At 54.0% G+C, this 18153-nt stretch overlaps 1 protein-coding gene across 1 annotated transcript in view; it reads left to right on the forward strand.

Annotated features, from left to right (window-relative positions):
- The window catches only part of LOC119951034 (pregnancy zone protein-like), a 151126-nt gene that overhangs the window by 129217 nt on the left and 3756 nt on the right, over nt 1-18153 (forward strand). The window contains exons 34-38 of the mRNA XM_038774068.1: nt 2577-2704; nt 3041-3131; nt 10430-10498; nt 11179-11284; nt 12714-12789. Of these exons, the coding sequence (XP_038629996.1) occupies nt 2577-2704; nt 3041-3131; nt 10430-10498; nt 11179-11284; nt 12714-12766 (447 nt within the window). The 3' untranslated portion in view covers nt 12767-12789. The remainder of the gene's footprint in view (nt 1-2576; nt 2705-3040; nt 3132-10429; nt 10499-11178; nt 11285-12713; nt 12790-18153) is intronic.

Below are 18153 nucleotides of genomic sequence, written 5' to 3' on the forward strand. Positions count from 1 at the left end.
GTGTGGGGACGGGGGGGGAGTGTGGGCCGGGGGGGGGAAGTGTGGGACGGGGGGGGGGACGTGTGGGAAGGGGGGGGGAGTGTGGGATGGGGGGGGGGGAGTGTGGGACGGGGGGGTGGGATTGTGGGGGGGGAGTGGGGACGGGGGGGAGTGTGGGGACGGGGGGGGGAGGTGTGGGAGTGGGGGGGGAGTTGTGGCCGGTGGGGGAGTGGGGACGGGGGGGAAGTGTGGGACGCGGGGGGGGAGTGTGGGACGGGGGGGGGAGTGTGGGACGGGGGGGGAGTGTGGGACGGGGGGGGGAGTGTGGAGGGGGGGAGTGTGGGATGGGAGGAGTGTGGGATGGGGGGGGGAGTGTGGGAGGGGGGGGAGTGTGGGGGGGGGGGAGTGTGGGATGGGAGGAGTGTGGGATGGGAGGAGTGTGGGATGGGGGGGGAGTGTGGGATGGGGGGAGGGGGCGAGTGTGGGACGGGGAGGGGGCGAGTGTGGGACGGGGGGAGGGGAGGGAGTGTGGGATGGGGGGGTGAGTGTGGGACGGGGGGGTGAGTGTGGGACGGGTGAGGGTGAGTGTGGGACGGGGGGAGGGTGAGTGTGGGACGGGGGGAGGGTGAGTGTGGGACGGGGGGAGGGGGGGAGTGTGGGACGGGGAGGGGTGGGGAGTGTGGATCGGGGAGGGAGTGTGGGACAGGGGGGGGGAGTGTGGGACGGGGGGGGGAGTGTGGGGCGGGGGGGGGGGAGTGTGGGACGGGGGGGGAGTGTGGGACGGGGGGGGGAGTGTGGGACGGGGGGGGGGAGTGTGGGACGGGGTGGGGAGTGTGGGACGGGGGGGGGGGGGGAGTGTGGGACGGGGGGGGAGTGTGGGACGGGGGGGGGAGTGTGGGACGGGGGGGGAGTGTGGGACAGGGGGGGGGGAGTGTGGGACGGGTGGGAGGAGTGTGGGGGGGGAGTGTGGGATGGGGGGGTGGAGTGTGGGATGGGGGGGAGTGTGGGATGGGGGGGGGGGGGGAAGTGTGGGACGGGGGGGGGAAGTGTGGGACGCGGGAGGGGGAGTGTGGGACGGGGGGGGAAAAAGTGTGGGACGGGGGGGGGATGTGTGGGACGGGGGAGAGTGTGGGACGGGGGGGGAGTGTGGGACGGGGGGGAGTGTGAGACGGGGGGGGGGAGTGTTAGGACGGGGGGGGAGTGTGGGACGGGGGGGGGAGTGTGGGACGGAGAGGGGGGGGAGTGTGGGACGGAGAGGGAGGGGAGTGTGGGACGGAGAGGGAGGGGAGTGTGGGATGGGAGGAGTGTGGGATGGGGGGAGTGTGGACGGGGGGGGGAGAGTGTGGGACGTGAGGGGGGGAGTGTGGGACGGGGGGAGGGGGCGAGTGTGGGACGGGGGGGGGGGTAGTGTGGGACGTGAGGGGGGGAGTGTGGGACGGGGGGGGGAGTGTGGAGGGGGGGGGAGTGTGGGACGGGGGGGGAGTGTGGGACGGGGGGGGAGTGTGGGACGGGGAGGGGAGTGTGGGACGGGGGGAGTGTGGGACGGGGGGGAGTGTGGGACGGGGGGGGAGAGTGTGGGACGTGGGGGGGGGGGAGTATGGGACGGGGGGAGGGGGCGAGTGTGGGACGGGGGTGGGGAGTGTGGGACGTGAGGGGGGGAGTGTGGGACGGGGGGGGAGTGTGGGACGGGGGGGAGTGTGGGATGGGGGGGGGGAGTGTGGGACGGGGAGGGGAGTGTGGGATGGGGGGAGTGTGGGATGGGGGGGGGGAGAGTGTGGGACGTGAGGGGGAAGTGTGGGACGGGGGGAGGGGGCGAGTGTGGGACGGGGGGGGGGGAGTGTGGGACGTAAGGGGGGGAGTGTGGGACGGGGGGAGGGGGCGAGTGTGGGACGGGGGGAGGGGGTGAGTGTGGGACGGCGGGAATGTGGGACGGGGGGGGGGGGAGTGTGGGACGGGGGGACGGGGGCGAGTGTGGGACGGGGAGTGGGCGAGTGTGGGACGGGGGGAGGGGGGGGAGTGTGGGATGGGGGGGTGGAGTGTGGGACGGGGGGGGCGGAGTGTGGGACGGGGGGGCGTAGTGTGGGGACGGGGGGATTGTGGGGGGGGGAATGTGGGACGGGGGGGGGGGAGTGTGGGGGGGGGGAGTGTGGGACAGTCGGGGAGGGGGAAGTGTGGGACGGGGGGGGGAAGTGTGGGACGGGGGAGGGGGTGTGTGGGACGGGGAGGGGGTAGTGTGGGACGGGGGGGAAGTGTGGGACGGGGGAGGGGGAGTGTGGGACGGGGGAGGGGGCTTTTTGGGACGGGGGGGGAGTGTGGAACGGGGGGAGGAGGGTGGAATGGCGGGGGGGAGGGTGAAACGGGGGGAAGACTGTGGGTCGGGAGGGGTGTGGAAGAGTGGGGCGGAGGGGGTGTGTGTGGGGGGGAGTGTGGGACGGGGGGACCGAGTGTTGGGGGGTGGGGAGGGGGGTTTGTGGGACAGTCGGAGGGGGGAGAGTGTGGGACAGTCGGGGGGGGGGGGTGATACGGGGGGGGGGGGTGGAGTGAGGAATGTGGGGGTGTGGTGAGTCTCTTCCTCTGACACCCTATACATCCAGTAATTAAATGTCTTCCACTTACAGACAACACTTCGTTATAACACGCCAACTGCACAGAAAGACTCCGTTTTCAACCTATCGGTGGACATGGTGCTTGAAGATTCAAAGAACAAGATGAATATTAATGTCACGTGAGTTAAAACAAGGGTTAATTGTCTTGGATTGAGAGTCAGTATTTACTGGGTGTGAGGGTCAGTATTTACTGGGTGTGAGAGTCAGTATTTACTGGGTGTGAGAGTCAGTATTTACTGGGTGTGAGAGTCAGTATTTACTGGGTGTGAGAGTCAGTATTTACTGGGTGTGAGGGTCAGTATTTACTGGGTGTGAGGGTCAGTATTTACTGGGTGTGAGGGTCAGTATTTACTGAGTGTAAGTGTGAGTGTTGGTGTTCACTGAGGGTGGGTGCTGTGGTCAGTGTTTAGTGACCCATGTCCATCTATCTGATTTTTATTTGCTGTCCCTTTTAGCTATATTGGTGACCGCCCAGTTTCGAACATGGTCCTTGTCGATGTTTCCATGCTGTCCGGATTCTCAGCCGACAAAGAGTCTTATAAACAAGTGAGTGACGCTCTGGAAAATATCATTAACCTTTCTTCCAGTTTCCATCCTTCTCCTGTCTTCACCTGGTCCATCTTCACCTCTTCATTTCTCCTGTCTTCATCTGGTCCATCTCCACCTCTTCACTTCTCCTCTGTTCACCTGGTCCAGCTCCACTGCTTCATTTCTCCTTTCCTCACCTAGTCCATCTCTACATCATCATTTCTCCTGTCTTCACCTGGTCCATCTCCACCTCTTCATCTCTCCTGTCTTCACCTGAACCATCACCTTCTCTTCATTTCTCATGTCTTCAACTGGCCCATCACTATCTCTTCATTTCTCCTGTCTTCATCTGGGCCATCTCCACCTCTTCACTTCTCCTCTCTTTGCCAAGTCCATCTCCACCTTTTATCTCCTATCTCACCTGGTCCATCTCCACCTCTTCATTTCTACTGTCTTCACCTGGTCCTCTCTACCTCTGCATTTCTCCTGTCTTCACCTGTCCATCTCCAACTCTTCATTTCTCCTTTCTTCACCTGGTCCCTCTGCACCTCTTCTTTTCTCCTATCTTCACGTGGTCCATCACCACCTTGTCACTTCTCCTGTCTTCAGCTGGGCCATCTCCAGCTCTTCACTTCTCCTGTCTTCAGCTGGGCCATCTCCAGCTCTTCACTTCTGCTGCCTTCACCTGGTCCATCTCCACCTCTTCAGTTCTCCTGTCTTCACCTGTCCGTCGCCACCTCTTAATTTCTGCTGTTTTCACCTGGTCCATCTCCATCTACTCATGTGGAAAGTAACATTTGTGCCACAGAAGTGCCAGCCAATGACAATCTCCAATAAGAGAGAATCTAACCATCTCCCCTTTGACAGTCAATGGCATTACCATCACTGAATCCCCCTCTATCAACATCCTGGGGGTTACCATTGACCTGAAACTGAACTGGACCCAGTCATATAAATATTGTGGCTACAAGGGCAGGTCAGAGGTTGGGAATCCTGCAGTGAATAATTCACTTCCTGACTCCCCAAAGCATGTCCACCATCTCCAAGGCATTAGTCAGGAGTGTGATGAGATACTCTCCACTTGCCTAGATGAATGTTGCTCTCAACAGCACTCAAGAAACTCAAACCATCCAGAACAAAGCAAGCCCTCTTTACCCTCAAACTAACCACAAACATTCACTCCCTCTGTTACCGATGCACAGCCGCGTGTACTGTCTACAAGGTGCACTGTGTGGTAGTAAGATAGTCTGGTCAGGTTAGCCTCAGGTCTCCAGTCAAGTCAGAATAGTGTCAACCCACAGTTAAAGCATGTATTATAGTTAAGTGTTCAATAAAATCGAGTTGCATTTCTTCAAGTGTTGGAAGCCTGTCTCGCTCACTGCTGTGGTAAACGCAGTCCTCGCAGACCCAGCTTACCCAACACATCATGGTACCAGTGAGTTATGCTCGAGTTTGACGGACCTACCTTGAGATAATCTGTCTTTGACCAGCGATCAGCCATCCGGTAACATGGACAGCGTCCGCCCTCCCCCGCCGCTCCGCATCGCCGGCAACCTCAGTGCCAACTGGAAGATTTTCAAGCAGAAGTTCCAGCTGTATCTTGAAGCCACCGACCTCAAAGCCGCATCGGATGTCAGGAAGATCGCTCTCTTCCTCTCTACAGCCGGGGACCACGCTATCCACATCTTCAACTCCCTCACCTTTGCTGAAGGCGAGGACAAGACAAAGTTTAAAACAGTTCTGCTGAAGTTCGACAGCCACTGTGACATCAAAGTCAATGAGAGCTTTGAACGCTACGTGTTCCAGCAGAGGCTTCAGGGTAAGGATGAACCTTTTCAGTCCTTTTTAACCCATCTCCGCATCCTCGCGCAGTCCTGCAACTACAGGTCCACTTCCAATTCTATGACCCGCGACCAGATCGTTTTCGGGGTCCACTCCGATCCCCTTCGCCAGCAGCTCCTTAAAGTTAAGCAGCTCACCCTTACAATCGCCATCGAAACCTGTGTCCTACATGAGCACGCTAATAACCGGTACTCCCATATCAAGGCAGCAGAGACGGCACGGCAAGGTTCCCACGATGCGGAGCGGGTGCAGGCCGTAAAACAGCTCCAGGGCCTGAGTCTGGATGAGGGCGGCCATTTTGCGCACTTTTCCAGGGCTCCTGCGCATGCGCGCAACGACCAAGGGGACGGCGAGGCCGACGACCGAACTGCGCAGGTACGCACATCGTTCGACCGCACTGCGCATGCGCGGTGGCACATGGAGCATCCTGACGTCGGCGCCATGACGTACAACAACTGTTGCTCCGCCTATTTAAAGCAGCAAAGTCCCGCGAAATCTCAACGCTGTCTCCAGTGTGGCAAGCTTGGCCACTACACAGCCCTGTGCAGATCTGCTCCACTGCCCAACACATAGCGAACCCAGCCACAGCGCAGGAACATCCGGTCAGTACAGCAACCCGTTGCAGACTCCGACCCCGACATTCTTCCAGATCCCGACACCGAGGGCCTCCCATCCCCATTCCAGGTGGGCATCATCACCAAGCATACGCTCCTTTTCAGAAAAGAAGGTGAAACAACTCCCAGTGATGAGCATTGATCCGGATGACGAGTGGTGTCCCACCCTTACGGTCAACAAGGCTCGCATACGCTTCAGGCTGGACACCGGCGCTTCAGCGAACCTCATTTCAAAGTCTGACCTTGATGCCATCCGCGTCAAGCCAAGCATTCTTCCACCAGCCTGCCAGCTCCTCGACTACAATGGCAATGCCATTGCTGCCAGTGGCTCATGCCAGCTTACGGTATCCCATCGATCTTCAAAAGGAACCCTGCGTTTTGAAATTGTGGGAACCAACAGAGCTTCCCTGCTCGGTGCTCGGGCCTGCAAACTCCTGAATCTTGTGCAGCAGGTTCACACCATGTCGCTCGCTGAGGCAACGGCCTCGCCAGATGTCAACTTCCAAACCCAACTAGGTGACATGATAGCACAATACCACGGCATCTTTGAAGGTATGGGCACACTCCCTTACCGATACAAGATACTTCTGAAACCGAATGCCACACCTGTGGTTCATGCACCCTGTCGGGTGCCGGCACCCCTTAGGGACGGCCTCAAGCACCAGCTGCAAGACCTCCAGGACCAGGGCGTCATTTCTAAGGTCACGGAACCCATGGACTGGGTTAGCTCCATGGTTTGTGTCAAAAACCTGTCAGGGGAACTTCGCATTTGTATCGACCCCAAAGATATGAACCGTAACATCATGAGGGAAAACTACCCTATCCCTAAACGAGAAGAGCTAACCAGCGAAATGGCTCATGCTAAGTTTTTCACGAAGCTGGACGCCTCCAAGGGGTTTTGGCAAATACAGCTGGACACGTCCAGTCGAAAGCTGTGTACATTCAATACCCCGTTCGGTCGCTACTGTCACAACCGAATGCCCTTTGACATCATCTCCGTCTCGGAGGTGTTCCACCGCACAATGGAGCAAATGATGGAGGGCATCGAGGGGTTGCGAGTGTACGTCGATGATATCATTATCTGGTTCACAACTTCTCAGGAGCACATCGATCGCCTCAAGCGAATGTTCCACAGGCATCCACGAGCATGGCCTCCGACTTAATAGAGCCAAATGCTTGTTCGGTCAAGCAGAACTCAAGTTCCTTGGCGACCACATTTCGCAGTTTAGTGTGCAGCCAGATGCTGACAAGGTGTCGGCGATCAATGCCATGAAGGCCCTGGAGGACAAGAAGGCGGTCCTCTGCTTCCTAGGGATGGTCAACTTCCTTGGGAAGTTTATCCCCAACTTTGCGTCACACACCACAGTTCTTCGCAATCTCGTAAAAAAACCTTCGGACTTCCAGTGGCTCCCCGCTCATAAGCAAGAGTGGCGTGAGCTCAGGGCGAAACTCACCAAGGCCCCGGTACTGGCGTTTTACAACCCCGCCAAGGAGACGGAAATATCCACAAACGCGAGCCAGGCTGGCATTGGGGCAGTGCTCCTCCAGCGGGACGACTCCTCCTCCTGTGCCCCAGTCGCATTTGCTTCTAGAGCCATGGCACCCACTGAGCAACGATACGCTCAGATTGAAAAAGAATGCCTGGGCCTCCTCACAGGGATTGGCAAATTCCATGATTATGTGTACGGCCTCCCCAAATTCACAGTCGAGACGGACCACAGGCCATTGGTTCACATCATCCAAAAATACCTCAATGACATGACGCCACGGCTACAACGTATCCTCCTCAAACTCTGCCGCTACGATTTCGACTTGGTCTACACCGTGGGCAAAGAGCTCATTGTGGCCGACGCACTATCTAGATCCATCACCACGCCGTGTGAGCAGTCGGTCTTTGTCTGTCAGATAGAGGCTCAGGTGAAGTTTTGTGCCTCCACCTTTCCGACCACTGATGAAAGGGTCATGCAGATTTGTCAGGAGACGGCCAGAGATCCTTTACTCCAGCGGCTCATGCGACATCTCATGGATGGTTGGCAAAAGGGGCAGTGCCCCCAGTTTAATAATGTAAAGGACAATCTAGCAGTAGTGGATGGCATACTAATGAAGCTGGACAGGATAGTAATCCCACAGAGCATGCGAGAGCTGGTCCTCGGCCAAATCCACGAGGGTCACCTGGGTGTCGAAAAGTGTCGCCGTCAAATCCGAGAGGCAGTATATTGGCCAGGCATCAGTCAGAATATCACCAACACGGTCCTCAATTGCCCAATGTGTCAAAGGTTTCAGCCGGCTCAGCCTGAAGAGACTCTACAGCCACATGAACTGGTGTCCTCCCCATGGTCCAAAGTTGGTATTGACCTCTTTCATGCAAAGGGCCGAGACTATGTCCTCCTCGTGGACTACTTTTCTAACTACCCCGAGGTGGTCAGACTGACTGACCTCACATCAGCAACAGTAATCAAGGCATGCAAGGAGACTTTTGCCCGTCATGGCATTCCACTTACAGTCATGACTAATAATGGCCCGTGCTTCTTCAGCCAGGAGTGGACGGAGTTTGCCCGGCTGTACAATTTTAGGCACCTCACTTCAAGCCCCCACTACCCCCAGTCGAATGGAAGGCTGAAAAGGGGGTCCAAATCGTTAAAAGGCTGTTGTCCAAAGCTGCTGACTCAGGTTCGGATTTTACCCTGTGCTGCTAGCCTACAGGGCGACTCCTTTGTCTGCTGGCCTGTCCCCAGCACAGCTGCTGATGAACCGCACACTGCGAACGACGGTGCCGGCTATCCACATCCCGGACCTTGACAACTTCCCGGTCCTCCGCAGAGGATGCAGCAGTCTCGGGCCCAATGCAAGTCAGCGTACGACGCCCACGCCACAGATAACCCTGCTCTGGTCCCTGCTGACCGAGTTCGTGTTCAGTTACCTGACGGTGGCTGGTCTGCCACGGCTGTGGTGGTTAAGCAAGTGGCCCCGAGATTGTTTCTCGTTCGTATGCATGATGGCTCCTTTCTTTGGCGTAATAGGCGGGCACTGCGGCTGCTTCCACGCTCGCCACGTGATGTCCCGCCTCACACACTGGTTCCTCAGGACACGCCCTTCCACGAAGCCACCGACCTGCCAGTTATTCTACTGACCTCTACATTGGAGGCAGTTCCGCCCGTTCAAGTGCAGGCGGCCCCTGACCCACCCTTGAAGCGGTCAACCAGAATTCGCCGCCCGCCACAGAGACTGAATTTATGGACTGAATGTTGCATTCCCTTGTGTTCCGTTTACACATCTGTACATATTGTTTCTTCCTAATTTGTTATCTGCCCTCAGTCTGCACTAGACACCTTCCCCTGTAAATACATTAACATACTTTGTATATACAGTAGTCAGGCTCCTGTACACACACACTCACTATTTATTGACCTACATACATTTTTTTTTTAAAGTTTAAAAAAAGGGGGGAGATGTCATAATATACACACAGGTATATGATGGTGCACAGACAGGCAGTGATTGACACACAGAATGGCCAGTGAACATACAGAACACAGCAGCCAATCACCTGACAGGACACGACCACTATAAAGCCAGAGGGCACTAGGTTTCCCGCTCTCTTGGGATCCAGCCTCTGAGACAGTCAGAGCTCGTGAGCAGCAGCCAGTGCAAACACCATGTGGTAGTCAGTAAGTCTGGTCAGGTTAGCCTCAGGTCTCCAGTCAAGTCAGCATAGTGTCAACCCACAGTTAAAGTATGTTTAATAGTTAAGAGTTCAATAAAATCGAGTTGCATTTCTTCAAGTGTTGGGAGCCTGTCTCTCTCACTACTGCAGTAAACGCAGTCCTCGCAGACCCAGCTTACCCAACACATCACACAGCGATTCGCTATGGCTCTTTCGACAGCACCTTTCGAACCCACGACCTTTACTACTGAGGCAGACAAGGGGCAGCAGACACATGGGGAACACCCCTACCTGGAAGTTCCCCTCTGAGTCATCCACCATCCACGACTGGGAAATATATTGGCCGATCCTTCACTGTCGCTGGGCCAGAATCCTGGAACTTCCTCAGTAAACCGCACTGTGGGTGCACCTCAGAATGAAATAATATTTTGAAGTTTTCTGGTCTCTGATGACAGATCACAGAGCTGACACATTGGGTGGAATTTTCCATTCTCCGCATAGTGCTGGCAGAGACATGCAGCTCACCGGCTGCACATCCGGGTTTTCTCTCCAGATAAAGTATCCAGAGACGTGGCCCACGCCATCCCACTGACAGGTTGGGGTCGCAAAGAGCCGGCAGCTGGGAATCCCAAGATTGAGGCGCCTTAAAATGGAACCCCCCCCCCTCTCTGATGTAAAAGACAGGAACCCTCCACACACACACTCGGAGACCACCCATATGGACATGGAGGCCCCCGGCTACATGGACATGGAGGACTACCCACCCACATGGAAACGGACGACACCCACAACTGACATGGAGGGCCTCCACCATGACTGCGGACACAGGGTACCCCCACCCACAAGAAAATAGAGGACCACAACCACGGACACAGGGGACCCCCTTCCCACACGGACACGGGGAACCATGACCACAGACACAGGGATCCCCCACCCACAGTGACATGGAGGACTCTTCCACTCACTCACACGAACATGGAGGATCCCCCATTCTCATGGACTCTGCGGAACCCCTACCCTGACCACGGACACGCAGGTCCCCACACGGACACGGAGGGCTTCCACCATGCCCACAGACATGCCTGTCATTAATATTCATGGTTTGTCATTAATATTGTCTGTTTATCATTAATTCTCACTGTCATTACTATTCATTGTTTGACATTGATATTTTTTAATCCTCTTGGCTATTCCAGAGCCTGGACTATTTGAATATCAGTCGAGCTGAAGTCCATGAGGAACACACAGTCCTGTATCTTAAACCGGTAAGTACGGGGAGAGAGAAAGGGATGGAGACAGAGGGAGGGAGGAGGAAGAGGCTGGTAGAGGAAGTGAGTGAGTGAGAGAGAGAGAGAGACACACGGCGAGAGTGAGAGACACAGCAAGAGAGAAAGACACAGAGACAGAGAGAGACAGACAATGTGACAGAGAGAGAGAGAGAGAGATGTATTATTATAAATGTAAGAACCGCAAGGGTTAACGAAATGTCTAAAGACAGCCATTCTGGAGAGAGCTTGTCTTACAAGTATGTAACACATAATGTTAAGCCTTGTGGGGGAGAAGTTGTAAGGAGTTAGCTGGAGACAGACTGAAGGATGATAGTGTGAGTGGGAGAAGATCATCCAAGCCATCCAGGTAAAGCAAAGGAGAAAACAACACAAGAGAGAGGGAGACACATACACACGGGGGGTGGGGAGGAGGAAGAGAGACAGTGAGAAATCGAGATAGAGACAGAGAGAGAGGGAACGAGAGGGAGAGAATGGGACATATACAGTCCGAGAGTGGGAGAGTGAGAGAGACAGACAGATAAATGAACAATGATGGAGGGTGAGATTTGGGGTGGGTGTGGGCTGTGAATTGAGTTGAGTTTTTTCCTCTAATGAATGTGTTGTTTTAGGGGAAAGTCTCAGTTTCTCGGGGATTGAACCTATTTATGTCTCTCCAGATGGAACCGAATCACCTGTTACAATTGTCCATTCTCGTTCACCAAGATTTTGAGGTTAAGAATCTGAAGGCAGCCGTGTTAAAGGTGTACGATTACTATGAGACTGGTAGGTTGTCTCTAAAAGGAACCCTGCATCGTTTTCACTCCATGTCCAATTCACGGGTGTTTATTCTCCTTCCGTCATGACCTGTCCAATTGCCAGGCGTTTATTATCGAGCCTCTCTCCCTGTCCAATTCCCAGGTGTTTATTCCCCTTCCAGCATTCCCTGTCCAATTCCCAGGTATTTATTCCTGTCCATCACTCCCTCTCCATTTCCTAGGTGTTTATTCCCATCCTTCCCTCCCATTTCAATTCCCAGGTGTTTATCTCCTTCCATCACTCCCTGTACAATTCTTGTGTGTTTATTTTGGGTGTCTATTCTGGCTGGTTATTCCTGGTGTTTTTTCCTCGGTATTTATTCAGGGCTTTTATCCCCTTCCATCTCTCCCTATCCAAGTCAGAGGGCAGGATTCTCCAATCCCACGGCAGAGTGTCCACGCCGTCGTAAACTCTGTCGCGTTTTACAACAGCGTGAACGGCCCGCTCCCACGTCTAATTCTGGCCCCCACAGGGGGCCAGCACGGCTCTGGCGCGGTTCGCGCCGCTCCAGCTACAGATCCCGGCGCGAACTCTGCGCCGCGGGATCCGTGCATGCACAGTGGCGCCAACGCGCACATGCGCAGTGACCTCCTTCAGCGTGCCAACCCCGACGCAATATGGCGCAGGGCTACAGGGGCCGGCACGTAGGAAAGGAGGCCCCAGCTACAGAGGCCGGCCAGGCCACACCAGAGCCTCCCCCCCCCCCCCCCCCCAACCTCCTCCCCACAGGCTGCCACTCAGCACCTTACACACCGAGGTCCCTCTGGCCCAGAGCAGGTTAGAACGGTGCAGGCAGGACTTGGCTCTTTTCCTACGGCCATCCGGGCTGGAGAATCCCTGCAATCGGCGCCCCGCCAACCAACCCGGCACCAATAGTGCCGATTCTCCACAATGCGAGGAATCACATGCTGGCGTTGGGGCGGCGTGGCTCGTTCGTGGAGATTCTCCGGCCCGGCGCAGGGCTGGGAGAATCCCACCCCGCGTTTTTATTCCCCATCCATCTCACCCTGTCCAATTCCCGAATGTTTATTACCCTTCCATCATTCCCTGTCCAATTCCCGAGTGTTTATTCTCCTCCCATCTGTCCCTGTCCAATTCCCAAGTGTTTACTACCCTTCCATCACTCCGTGTCCAATTCCTGTCAGTTTAGTTTGGGTGTCCATTCTGGGCACAGATTCCTGGGTGTTTATTCTGGGTATTTATTCTGAGTGTTTATTCTGAGTGAGTGTTTATTCTGGGTATTTATTTCTGGGTGTTTAGTCTGGGTGTTTAGTCTGGGTATTTATTCCTGGGTGTATGAGCATTTATTGTGGGTATTTATTCCGGGTGTTTATTCTGGTGTTAATTTATCTTCCGTCTCTCCTCTCCCCATTTCCTCACTCCCTTGATCCTACAGATGACTCTGTTGAAGTTGAATATGAGGCACCAAGAGGATCGGAGAACGTGTGAATTAATTTACTGGTAAAACCCCGGTCAGTATTGAGTGATTTACCTCCACTGAATCCGCCCTCACTCACCCTCTCTCACACTTTGTCCCTCACCCTCTCCCACACTCTGTTCCTCTCGCTCTCCTACACTTGTCTCTCCATTGACAGAGAGGCCTCTCAAGCTTAAAATTAGACAAGTCTGTGGGGCAGGATGAAATGTATCGCAGGCTGTTGATTGAGGCAAGGGAGGAAATAGTAGGGGCGCTGGCAATAATTTTCAATTCCTCTCTGGCCACAGGAGAGATGCCGGAGGACTGGAGGATAGTCGAAGTGATGTCATTATTTAAAAAGGGAAGACGGGATAAACCCAGAAACTACTGGCCAGTTAGCCTAACCTCAGTGGTGGAGAAACTATTGGAAGCAATTCTGAGACAAACCTTATCTGCATTTTAGAGGCAGGGATTAGTCAAAAGTCAGTATGGAGGGAGGTTTTTGAAAAAGTAATTTTAGGGATGTGGGTATCGTTGGCCAGCATTTATTGACCATCCCTGGTTGCCCTCAGAAAGTGGTGATGCGTTGGCTTCAGGAACAGCTGCAGTCCCTGAGGTGTAGGTCCATCCACAGGATGGAATTTCAGGATTTTGACCTGGTGATAATGAAGGAACAGCGACATATTTCCAAGTCAAAGTGGTGAGTGACTTGAAGGGGAGCCTCCAGGTGGTGGGGTTCCCAGGTGTCTGCTGCTCTTGGTCTTCTAGATGGTAATGGTCGATGGCTGCCCTTGTAAATGGAGGGCGCAATTCTATGGCCTCGTTACGCTCGAATGAGAGCGTAACGAGCAGGTGAATAGCGCAAAGCCAAAAACAAGGCGCAAAATGGTTTGCAATGCAACCGGACCGCTCCTGTAGGCCAAATCTGGATCTTGCCTTAGTGTTGCGAGAAACCAATTATCACCACTTAAGCCCCATTTCCAAACAATTAACGAGAGCCACCCCATATCCAACGGCCTCCTGTCATTCAGCGGCCTCTCCAGCGAGTGTTCACCTTGGCGTCGATTAGTACTCCTTTTTAAAAACATGAACTTGATGGAAGAGCTGTGGGGAGCCGAGAGGGTGAGGAGCCATCTTTGCCCACAGGCAAAGAGCCCGGGGGCACTGGGCTTGCTGCCCCTGTGCTCGCCTTGTAGATGGTGGACAGGCTTTGGGGTGGTCAGGAGGTAAGTTACTATCCATAGGATTCCTAGTGACCTACACTGGTAGCCACAGTATTAATATGGCCACTCCAGTTCAGTCTCTGATCAAGTGTAACCCTAGGATGTCTGACAAACTTGATTGAATTTTTCAAAGAATTGACCAGGCGAGTAGATGAGGGAAGTCCATGTGACGTAGTCTAGTGGACTTCAGCAAGGTTTTTGATAAGGTTCCACATCAGAGACTGATAGCGAAGGAAAGAGCCCATGGGATATAAGGAAATTTGACAAATCAGATCCAAAATTGGCAGGAAGCAGAGGGTGATGGTCAAGGTGTGTTTTCCTGACTGGAAGCCTGTATCCAATGGGGTACCATAAGGATCAGTGTGGGACCCTTGCTGTTTTTGGTTTATATAAATGATTTGAAAATGAAATGAAAATGAAAATCGCTTATTGTCACGAGTGGGCTTCAATGAAGTTACTGTGAAAAGCCCCTAGTCGCCACATTCCGGCGCCTGTCCAGGGAGGCTGGTACGGGAATCGAACCGGGCTGCTGGCCTGCTTGGTCTGCTTTAATAGCCAGCGATTTAGCTGAGTGAACTAAACCAGCCCCTTAGACATTTAGACATGAATGTAGGAGGGTTGATCAGTAAGTTTGGGAATGACACTAAAATTGGTGAGGTGGTAAATAGTGAGGAGGGTAGCCTTCGATTACAAGAGGATATAGACGGGCTGGTCAGATGGGCTGATCAGTGACAAATGGAATTCAATCCGGTAAGTGTGAGGTGATGCACTTGGGCAGGATATACAAGACAAGGGAATACATAATGAACGGCAGGACCCTGAGAAGAACAGAGGATCAGAGGTTCCTTAGTGTGAATGTACAACAGTCCCTTAAGGTAGCAGAGCAGGTGGATACAGTGGTTAAGAAGACTTATGATGTGCTTGCCTTCTTAACCGAGGTTCAGAGTTTAAGAGCAGGGAGGTTGTGCTGGAAATGTATAAAACGTTGGTTTGGCCACAGGTAGTGTATTGTGCAGTTATGGAATGCACATTATAGGAGAGATGTTGGATACTGCCGGGATGAAGAGTTTTCGCTTTGAAGAGAGAACCTTGTGAAATAGTAGCAGGAGGAGGCCATTCGGCCCTTCTTGCCTGCTCCGCCATTCATTATGATCATGGCTGATCATCCAACTCAATAGCCTCATCCCGCTTTCCCCCCTTATTCTTTGATCCCCATTTAGGATTGAGATGAAGAGAAATGTCTTCACCCAGAGAGTGGTCGGCCTGTGGAATTCGTTTTGGCAATACCTACTTCCTGCGGTAATGAATTCCACAGGCCTACCCACTCTCTGGGTGAAGACATTTCTCCTAATTTCAGTCCTAAAAGGTCTACCCCTTTTCCTCAGACTGTGACCCCTGGTTCTGGACACACCCACTATCAGGAACATCCTCCCTGCATCTACCCTGTCCAGTCCTCTCAGAATTTTATAAGTTTCTATTAGATATCCCCTCATTCTTCTGAACTCCAGCGAATACAATCGTAGCCAATCCGATCTCTCCTCATACATCAGTCCTGCCATCCCAGGAATCATTCTGGTAAACATTCAATGCAGCGGACAGACTTGGATTGTTTGCCTTGGAGCAGAGGAGACTGAGGGAGGACATGATAGAGATGTATAAAATTATAAGGGATACAGAGTAGACATACGTTTCCCCTTGGTGGAGGGATCAATGACCAGGGAGCATAGATTTAAGGTAAGGGGCAGAATGTTTAATGAAGATGTGAGGAAAATCTTTCGTATGCGAGGGTGGTGTGAGTTTGGAACTCGCTGCCTGAAAGGGGGATGGAAGCAGAGACCCTCATAACATTTAAGAAGTATTTAGATGTTCACTTGCCATGCCATGGCATACAAGGCTATGGGCCAAGTGCTGGGAAATGGGATTAGAATAGTTAGGTGGTTGCTTTTGACCGGCGCAGACACGATGGACTGTGCGCCTTTTTTGTGATGTCTGACTCTGTGACTCTCACTCTATTTCTCCCACATCCTGTCCCTCTCACTCTCTCTCCCACCCTCTCTCTCTCTCTCCCAAACTCTGTCTCTCTCTCTCTTTTTCACATACACTCGTGCTGGTTTCTCCATCGGCGGGATGCTCTGTTTCGCCGACAGCGTACTCACGCCTGCGGATTTCCCGACAGGGTCGGGGTACCCACAATGGGAAACTCCAATGGCTGGCTGCCGGAATAGAGGATCCCGCTGCTAGCGTGGCCGCACTGCGCCAGAAAACGGGACTGGTGGGATGGAGAATCCTCCTCCTTTCTCTCTCACTTTCTCTCCCAAATTCCCTCCCTCCACCACACTGTCCCCCTCACTCTCTTTTTCCCACATTCTCTCTCTGTCCCCCACACTCTGTCTCTCACTCCCATACTCTGTCTCTCACTCTCTTACTCCCTCTCTCCTTCTCACTCTCACTCTCACACACTCTGTCCCTCTCACTCTCTCTCCCACACAATGTCCCTCTCACACACTGTCCCTCTCACACACTCTGTCCCTCTCTCACACTCTGTCCCTCTCACTCTCTCTCCCACACAATGTCCCTCTCACACACTCTGTCCCTCTCACACACTGTCCCTCTCTCACACTCTGTCCCTCTCACTCTCTCTCCCACACAATGTCCCTCTCACACACTCTGTCCCTCTCACACACTGTCCCTCTCTCACACTCTGTCCCTCTTACTCTCTCTCCCACACAATGTCCCTCTCGCACACTCTGTCCCTCTCACACACTCTGTCCCTCTCACACACTCTGTCCTTCTCACTCTCTCTCCCACACAATGTCCCTCTCACACACTCTGTCCCTCTCTCTATACTGTCCCTCTCACTTTCCTGTCCCTCTCCCTCTCCCAATACTCTGTCTCTCTCTCTCCCGCACTTTGTCGCTCTCACTCTCTCTCTCTCTCTTCCATTATCTGTCTCCCTTCCATATTCTATCTCTCTCACTTGGCCACAGTCTGCCCCTCTCATTCTCTCTCTCCCACACTCTGTCCGTCTCACTCTACCTCTCCCACACTGCGACTCTCACTCTCCCTCCCATACTCTTTTTTTTTTTAAATCTTTTTATTGGCATTTTTAATATTATATACATTGCCATTCGTTTTTATTTATTGCACAGTACAAAAGGCCTTTTCGTAAGTTTCTCTGTTTATAGACTGACGCCATCTGACTGGGCGTACAATCCTCCTTATCACCACCCCCCCAGCACCCCTCTTCCTAACATCCAGCCCCCTTCATCGTCCCCTCCCCCTGATGCCCTCCCTGCTTGATCTGAGGACGGTGTTCCCCCTTCTCGTTTCCCCCCTTTACTCCCCCTTTCTTTTCACCCCCCGTTGGTTTTGGCTGTGTCTATCTTGTGAATAGGGGAGGGGATTGTTTCTTTTGCCCCTCTCAGGCTCTCTCTTTCCCCCCCCGGGTTGTGTGTTCCTGACGTTCCTCCTTGTTCTTTTTTAATTTTCCCGTTTCCCTCTCCACTGGCTGCTGCTGGCCTTGAACAAGTTTTGGAACAGGCCCGACAAATTTCTCCCATGAGAAAGGAAGCCTTCCTCCGACCCTTGGCTGGCGTATTTGATCTTAAATTCCGATAGGTCTGCCAGCCAGCCTGCAGCCGTGGGTGGTGCTGCCGATCGGCAGCCGAGCAGGATTCTCTGGCGTGTGATCAGGGAAGCGAAAGCTAGGGCATCGCCCCTCTTCCCCATGTGTAGCCCTGGCTGCTCTGACGCCCCGAAGATTGCCACATTTAGGCATGGCTTCACCCTCACCCCCACTACCTTGGACATTGCCTCGGAGAAGGCAGCCCAGAGCTCAACAAGTTTGGGACAAGCTCAGAACATTTGGGTGAGGTTGGCCGGGCCCCTCTGGCACCGTTCACATTTATCCTCCACCTCCGGGAAGAACCTGCTCATTCGGGTTCTGATCAGGTGCGCTCTGTGCACCACTTTGAACTGCATGAGGCTGAGCCTTGAGGTGGTGGAGTTGGCCCTGCTCAGTGCTTCGCTCCAGAGTCCCGACCCCAGTCCCTAGTTCGTCCCCCCATTTCCGTCTGCTCTAGTCTAGTGGTGTTCGGGCTCTGTTCAGTAACTGTCTATATATGTTTCAGCAGAGTCCCCCTTCTTGACTGTCCGTGTTCATCAGGTCCTCTAATAGTGTGGTTTTCAGGGCCCTG

Source organism: Scyliorhinus canicula, chromosome 16 (genome assembly GCF_902713615.1).
Source record: "Scyliorhinus canicula chromosome 16, sScyCan1.1, whole genome shotgun sequence".
NCBI classification, from domain to species: domain Eukaryota; kingdom Metazoa; phylum Chordata; class Chondrichthyes; order Carcharhiniformes; family Scyliorhinidae; genus Scyliorhinus; species Scyliorhinus canicula.